Below are 8,305 nucleotides of genomic sequence, written 5' to 3' on the forward strand. Positions count from 1 at the left end.
TAAACCATAGGGAACTTGGTGATGCCACAACTGTTCTCATGCATAATACAGAAACACAGGTTGCTTTATCTTCCACTTGCTGCACTTCATGCTACGATGAGTAGCATTCAACTCATAGATCCATTGTAGAAAACTTGCTGGGACATTTTTACTGAAGACTATACCTCTAACCACTTCATACAACAATTATTCCTACAGCACGTAAGAATAATGAACTGCTTTCTCGAGATGCATTATAAACAAATCCTCTTTTGTGTTTCCGGAGCTTCGATGCCTAAAATTTTGCATTTGTTGCAGCTGAAGAGAAAGTTGCAGATGTCCCACCTTGCCAGTAGTTCAGAGGGTAAGGTATGGAATTTTACTTTTCTGTTATTATCTATTTTCACTTCTTGTAGAAAAGGAAGTGGTCATGTCCCTGAATTAATCTCCCATCATATGGAAATCGGGATAAACTGACTTTGAATGATGGAGAACCTGAAAACTGACAAGGAAATAGCACTTAGGAAAGCAATAGTGCCCTCTTTTGGTACAAATTAAGAACTGGAAAAATTTAACAAGAAAGTGAATTGAAGCCCAGTGTGATCAACTGCCACATGACTTTTCAATCACAAAGAAAGCATAACTGTCTGCTGTTGTTACACAATAATCCCACAGCTTTGAAGCAGCTCAAAACACTTTACAAATATATAAATTTGCATGTTTATTTACAAATGTAATAATTCTCTCAGAATACAACAATGTTCTCTCTCAAGTCTCTTAAGTCTTCTTAACAGTTTAAATAAGTTATGCTTCATCATAAATGTCACAAAAGTTTCTTGCATAGATCGTTATTCTGAACATCAATATGCCAAATGCAGATACCAGCTGTAGTTATAATTTAGATCCACAATTCCGTAGCCCTCCCAGTCAGACAAATTACTTGTGAATGTGCTTCACAAAGATAAATGAAGAGTTTGGAATAAAAATCTGTTCCTACAGAAACTCTGTTAATGCAACAACCCTTCAATTTGTCCTAAGGATGGCTCATACTTGTGGAGCTCCCTGGAACTTTCCTGTCTTGTAGATGCAGACTTCAGATAAAAAGAAAAAAAAAAAGAGTCAGTTTGCTTTTTTTAGTGTTTTATTCTTGGCATTTTTATAAAATCAGGTGAATTACTAACAAATTATTTGGCTGTTTTTTCCCTAGAAATAAACCCTGCTATAACGAGCAGAACTGCACTCATCTGCAGAGGGAGCATTACCGGCTTTATGATACAAGTGTAGGTGCTAATGGGAAATGAGGGATGTGGGCGCATGGAGGGGTCACTGGGAGGGAGAAACGCGACTCGAAACCATGCCAGAAGGTAAGCTGCTAATACATCAACACCAAAATACCTGTAAGATACCACAAATACCGGAAATCAAGAATTATTTAAGCACACTCAGGTTAATGAAAATCACTCAATTTAGTGCGTAAGGAGTACACATCACATTTATTCCCTTCTTTCTTTAGTCTAAAACTTTGTTCATAAGAAGGATTTTGTTCATCCATAACCAGCTACTACAAACCACACACACAACAGAAGGAATAAAGTATCTGTTAAAAACAATTATCTCTGTATTTATTATCTCTGTATTCATTAACTAAGTGCTCAAGTGGTTGACTAAGCCAGGGTCATCGCAAGGGGGTTGACTTATAGTTTTACTAGGACATTATTTTAAAACAATCACAAACTAATACTCCTAACAAGGGAAAAGGAAGTCTGGGAACCGCCAGTTAAGTGTGCAAATTTCTCATTTCATGGTCCCTTCCTGGCAAATTACCCCATGGCAAGGCCTTACAGTTCTGCAGGCTGACCGAGTCTTCACCACCAGAGAGAAATTCTGGTCTGTGTTCCAACTTGGAAATGATATGTATTTTTTGGCCATCGACTCTCAGGATTAAAAAATTGCCCTTTTGTTCAAAATAAATACTGGTTAATACAACTTGCACTTCTCCCTGGGCCTTTTGTAAACAAAGGTGTCCATTTAATTTTCACAAGTTTTTTTTTTTAAATCAGTGTTACCCAGTTTTCCCAAAGAAAACTAAATGCAACTCATCACAAAAGGGCCAGAGCCACAAAAGACGTTAACATTACAAAAAAAATAAAGCCCGTCTTCAAAATATAGCAATATAATTTCCAGTGATCCAGAATAAAATAAATTCCTCTGATCACCTGAAAAACCTAGAGGTCCTTAAAAAAAAAATCAATGGATTGTTACACAGCTGAGTAAATGCAGACAGGAGAACTTGTGACTTGACAGCCCTGTGAAAGTACACAAAAGAAAAGAGACTTTAACAACACATAACAGAAAATAAGTATTTAAAAGTCCTTCAAAAGTTCCTGCTCAACGACACGTGACTGCTTTCTGCAGGCTTGAAAATGTTCATCATTGCATAGTTTTTTTTTATTTGTGCACCCTGCAACATGATACTCTTCATGCACGCCAGCCTCCTCCAATCAAACGCATACCGCGAAACTGGCTGTATGCAAACAAACGCCATAGAGGAATGAAAATTCAATGGTGTGATGCAGAATTCGCTGTAAATAGGACTTAAGAGGTGCAGCTTTGTAAAAACATCCAGTATCGGGTGCCACTCTGTAAACACAGCCAGTAATTAAAGCTCAGTTACAAAAAAAGAGCTCAGTGAAGAAGCTTTGTGAAGTTAAAGTGGACTAGCATGCTGTGACAGCTGCCACCATTTTTCACTATATTTCTTCAAAGAAAACTTTACACATGTCTTCCTAGAGGTTAAGCACCTGAAAGTTGGACTGATCTTCTCCCAGCTTCTACAGCTAGAGATCTCCAGGGCTTTCTTTAGTTTTGATTACATGCTTTAAGTACTAAAAGTGCTCTTCCCTTTAACCTGGCCACCTAGAGACTTTGTAGTTACTTAGTGCAACTCCCTTATGTGTTCAGAACACTGAAGGGAAAAGATAAAGGATACGTTAACTTAAGGTGTTTATCGCAACTGTGCACAGAGCTTTGGAGTAAAACAGGACATTACAGAGTTTGAACCCTTATAGCGTTAGAAGGTGCCAATTGTGCTGGAGAACACGCAAGGTGGCTTTTTGTGACACTTCTCTAGATAATGCCACAGCTCACCTACACAAATTGCAGCCACCAAACATTTTTGTGCCCCCTTGCATGTGAAATACTGCAGTTTCAACAGTGACATCAAGTCCAAGCTTGTCAGGAAAACATGTACTGTAACTATAGAAAACCCTGGAGACTGTAAACACTACAGCAGTCTGTGCTGGGGAGAAAACCAGACAAATGGTGTACCTCACATCAGAAGGCAATGGAAACCATAGCTTCAGAAGACTCTCAAGAGTGAACAATTTTGCCAAATCCCAGAACCATTCGCTTTCCAGAAAGCTCCTGACATCTTCTTTTAAAGCTTCAGGCCGACTTTCTGTGTATGTATATGTTAAAGACATAGAATCACAGACTGTAACCTTTCACTTATTGGGGTTATTTTAAAAACAACAAGAGGTTCAGAACCACAGAAGAAGGAAATGTTACAAACTGCATGCTCTCAGTATGTAGGATTAGCTCTTAAATTTTATCTAGAGCTGGTATTTCCACAGCAATACTATCTTATTCACTCTGACCATGCTTTATTATAAATAAAGAAAAAGGCAGAATGTTATTATTATATTTTTACTTTTTAGATAGGCCACGAATAAAGCAAAGACTGTATATTTGTACACTCACTGCTCTTGTAAATTTCTAGTGCTAACTAATGACTGCACTGCAGTTTTATTAATTCTACTTCAATCAAAGTTTGAACATGGAGCACTGACAGAATCTATACATACAACTTTCAGCAAGATCAGAATACAACAATTACGAATCTCTTCAATGTGTTATGAACCAGCAAATGTGTGTTGTCCTTCCAGTGAATGACCAGCTTTACCCATGTCCAAAGACTGATTATTCAACTGGGTCATATTAAGTACTTTCTGTCAGTGCAAAGTGACTTGTTTAAATTAATTTCATTCATATGGCCCACTCTCCACAGAGAAATTCTGACTAAAACTACAGTTCCCATTATCCCTTTTACATTTAAATTACTTTCAAGACTAACAAAACTGTCTTTTTTGTATCAGTGGAGGTTTAAATGAAAAAAAGGGTAGTAAAACAGTGAGATCAACAGAGTCTTTATATTGGTACTTAAAAAATACCAAGGTGTTCTACAATTTACAGATTTTTACCACAGTACTAGTGAAGCTCATTTGGGGCTTTCAGCCTTTTTTGTTCAATTAGCAATACAAAATAAAAAGTCAATTTCTTAAGTCTTCAGTGCAACACTGTCTATGGAGTCAAAGACTTTGTTTAGTCTGCAATTCACATTACAGCAGAGAAGTGGTGCATCTGGCAAACCTTTTGACAGTCCCGAATCGGTGAGAGTAACAAGCAGTAAACAAAAATCCAGTGTAATGAGTTTAGATGAACTTGGCTCAAAGTGTTGCAGACAGGAGGCTAACCAATACGATGTTTCAGAGATGATTGAGGCTATCGACTATGAGGAGGATGCCACACCATTTCATTTTGTGATAGGAGTGTATATACGACTGCCCACTCCCACATGCACAGAGCAATCACATCATGTGTGACTAAGACAACAGACAGATCTTCTCATTTCACTGGACAGATTTTAATGTAGCTCTGATCTTGGTTTTTCTGTGCAGTCTATAGGTGTGACAGTAGATGTGGGTATGAGTTGCAGGATAGATGCAAAGCGCTCAGCAGGTCGGTCCCATAAAGACAGAATAAAGCTCTTTATTACGGTCTAAAGTTCCACAAGGCAAAGAAATGAAACTGAACACGAAGACGCAAGTTTGGCATTCCAGGATGATCTAAACATCTAATTTCTGCTTGAAGAGTCACGAGCTGCCAGGAGAAGGACTATACAATTTACCGGTACACCAAGTGTGATATGGAGCTGGACTTATAGTTAAGCTGGTGGTTGGGCACAAAGTTATGGTATGCATTCTTGCGGGTACATACATCTTTAGAATAAAGGTTCATGCAACTGTCACAGGACACCTTGGAGCAATTCATACAAGTATGCGTAGCACTTGGTTTGTTACAGAACCCGCACCGAGATCCACTGATGGCGCTGCTGCTGGTGGAACTTGGCTTACCGGTAAAAGGCTTAGAGGATGACAGCGGCTTCTCTGAGAGCTGGGAGTGAGCATTTGAATAGACGGATAATTTCTCTTTAGCGGGCAGGTATCCGTCACTGGAGCGGGAGGTTTTGGGGAAATCCTGCAATCCACAGCAAGGGGACGGCTCTTCCGCGTGGCAGTTGGGACACAAGATCATGTCGCACTTCTGACAAGAGGTGAGGCTGCTGGTGTATCCCACACCACAGCCCTGGCATTTCACACCCATGGAGGGCCCAGCAGGGCTCTTTGTCCCCCAGCCCTCCCTGCCATCTCGACTCTGCTGCCTGGAAGATGGTGGGCGATAGCCGACCCGATCTGTGTAGAGGTCAACCCCGTCAAGGGAGGAGAGGTGGTAGGAGTAGGTCTGGCTAAGCTCAGGAAGGGGAGACTGAGCAGGAAAGAAATCTGCCACAGGACTGTAGTGTGGCCCCGCCACAGACAGCAGCGAGCTGTTGGGGCGGATGATTTCGTCCTGCAGGTCTTCCTCCGCGTCCACAAAGAGAGGCTCCTTCCGAAGGCTGAGCGAGGCCTTCAAGACCGGCTTACTGACCTGCTGCCAGTGACCCGCGCCGTCAGTCACGTCCACCGATTTCGAGGTCCGGTTGGCTCGTTTCAGGTAGGCGCGCTCCGCTTCGGGCTGCCGCACCGAGAGGCGGGACACCTCTCCCGCCAGGACCTCGCGCCTCCGCAGGGCCTCCGCGCAGCCCGGGGCGTCGTCGCGGCTCATCCGTCGCATTTCCACAGCTTCAACTTCCGACGTGCCCCCGCCTGCCAGCACAGCCACTTCTCTCAGAAGACGGCATTCTGCCCGGGCCAGAAACAGCTCGAAGGCCAGCTGGCGGAGGTGAGGTGCTCCTCCTGGGTGCTCACGAGCGTGAAAGTGCATCTCCTGATCTCGGGTGTAGCCTATGGAGCGCAGCAGGGAGCGCAGGTCCGAGTCGCATAGTGCCGACTGCAGGTAGTAGACGTAAGGGCCTGTGAAGGTCTACAATAAACACGGTAAGAGAAAGCGTTACATGACATACCCATGGGTTCTTCTAGTTCTAGATTATACAGCTTCAACTTCACCTACTGTACTGCTTTGCTGACAGACTAACTGCTACTATTAACTAAAACATAATTTCTTCACAGATAGTTTTACTTTCTTAACCTGAATATGCATTTAAGTTTGTTTTAGATAACATACTGTTTGAAACCTACAATTCATGCATGCACATTTTGTAACTGCTTTAAACCATCTCAATTGCTCAAAACATCTAAAGATCTGGCTTTTCTATAAAGCCTTGATCTTAATATTTTATTAAGCAAATTAGCTGCAGTGAACTTTTTCTTCTATGTATTTGATTTGTTACAACTGGATACAACTCCATGACCTAACCACAGCTGTTCAACCAGTCGCTAACTTTGGGGGTTCAATGATAATTTGTAGGTTTCTAAATGGCTTCATCCAGAAATGAAGCCTGAATTACATAACAGAAAACAACAAAGTAGAAAATTCAACATCAGAGACAGCTGATGCATTAGTGGCCTTTAAATTGAGTCACTTTTAATGTATTTTAGGTGGTCGAGACTAGCAGAAAACCACCTGGGAATCAAACCAGAACCAGATTTTCACACTATATATTCTGAATATCAGACAGGAGCAGAACTGGATGGGAGGTAAAGCATGGCAAGTGAATTAGGGAATTGCAGAATCTAGAAAAGCATCACTATCCGTTCACTCGTCATGCTGCTGGGCAACTTGTCTTCTGGCATTACGTACCTTAATGCTGCGGAACTCTTTTTTCCAGGGGTACAGCAGCAGGTTGGTACAGATGGTCTCCAGTGTGGCAAAAGCCGTCTCTAAGGCCTGCAGGCTGGAGCTCCTCAGGGTGCGCAGGGCGTTTTCCGCCACCTCATAGAACCGCACGAGTCGGAACCGCTGAGCTGGATCCACTTGGTAGACACTGAGGAGAGCCGTGGCAGCCGCATGGAGCCCAGTCTCAACCGCCACCTGCTGCCCATCGCCTCCTTCCTCCAGCCTGGACTCCAGGCAGTGCACATACCTCTTGAACAGGTCCTCTCGCAGCTTGGGATCCATTAGGAGCAGCAGGCTGGGTCACTGCATGACTCGCATAATCACCCCCTGCTTCAAAGACTCTCCAAGACAGCTGGGAGAAGGCCTGCTCAGACACGCTGCTGCGTCACAAGTTGCCAAGACGTCACTGTTGGACAATGCATGGTAGCCACATTTCTTCTGTTCAGCAGTAGATGCTGCACCTTGAATTTCCCATGGGGATCTTGGACTTGGGACGTCCCGGGCTGTTTCACTCATGAATAAGCAGTGGAACGGGAAGCGGAGTGCACGTTAACATTGTGTGAAGCAGGTTATTTGAATCCAGAAATCCAAGCTCCGGAGGCTATGCCAAGTAACCCCCGTCTTCAGTGCAAAGTATGGGGATAACAGGCCGTTGAGGAATGACCGACCAGGCTAACCATCTGCACGATTCCCCGGGCTGCAAGACAGAAGAAAAACAAGCCTAAAGAAACTACTTAAAGAGATTTTTTTTATAAATGTAACAGCCAGTTAGGATTCAGTCAACATGTCAGGTTCTGCCTGATCTCAAGCACATTTTACTCAGCTGCTATAAACTGCTTGACTATACATGAAAGTACTGATTTATTTACAAGCAAGCATTCCCTGCACACTGTTGAACACAGACACTGGTAACGGCAAGGATGGACACATTTTGGTTAGTATTTTTGTTTTTAGAATATCCTGAACACATTTTCTCAAGTTTTCCAGGTTCCCACAGCGGTAATATTTTAAAAAAAAAACCAACACCTGGGATTAATGCAGATCTGCAACATGTCCGCCTTTCACACTGAGAATTTGTTACTGGCAGAAACTCTGTAATGGAGGAGGCAAATCTAAATGGTTCAGCAGGTGTGAAAGTGTGTGTACACTGTGTAAATCAAGCCTAGATAAGAGTCCACGACAACACATTTTCTGGAAAGTACTGTAAATCTTAGAATAGGTCAGCAACATTACAGAGCAAGCAAAAATCTTACAAAGATTTCATAGAGATACATTTTGTAAATGTTTGCAGATACAGAACAACAATTACAGG

The 8,305-nt window shown here is 42.3% G+C and overlaps 1 protein-coding gene across 1 annotated transcript; it reads right to left on the reverse strand.

The window, feature by feature from the left end:
- Window positions 1-1,102: 1,102 nt before the first annotated feature.
- On the reverse strand, window positions 1,103-7,682 carry spata2 (spermatogenesis associated 2). Its single transcript, XM_088937095.1, has 2 exons — window positions 6,958-7,682; window positions 1,103-6,180 (listed from the first exon to the last, which is right to left on the reverse strand). The coding sequence occupies exons 1-2, from the start codon at window positions 7,273-7,275 to the stop codon at window positions 4,942-4,944; spliced, it is 1,557 nt and encodes a 518-aa protein (XP_088793221.1). The 5' UTR covers window positions 7,276-7,682; the 3' UTR covers window positions 1,103-4,941.
- Between the last annotated feature and the right edge of the window lie 623 nt (window positions 7,683-8,305).

This window comes from Atractosteus spatula, chromosome 19 (assembly GCF_055471065.1).
Source record: "Atractosteus spatula isolate fAtrSpa1 chromosome 19, fAtrSpa1.hap1, whole genome shotgun sequence".
Taxonomy (NCBI): domain Eukaryota; kingdom Metazoa; phylum Chordata; class Actinopteri; order Semionotiformes; family Lepisosteidae; genus Atractosteus; species Atractosteus spatula.

Coding starts and splice junctions, on each gene's coding strand:
- spata2 (XM_088937095.1), bottom strand. CDS start 7,275: ATGGATCCCAAGCTGCGAGAGGACCTGTTCAAGAGGTATGTGCACTGC. Junction 6,181..6,957: donor AAGAGTTCCGCAGCATTAAG/GTACGTAATGCC, acceptor TGTTTATTGTAG/ACCTTCACAGGCCCTTACGT.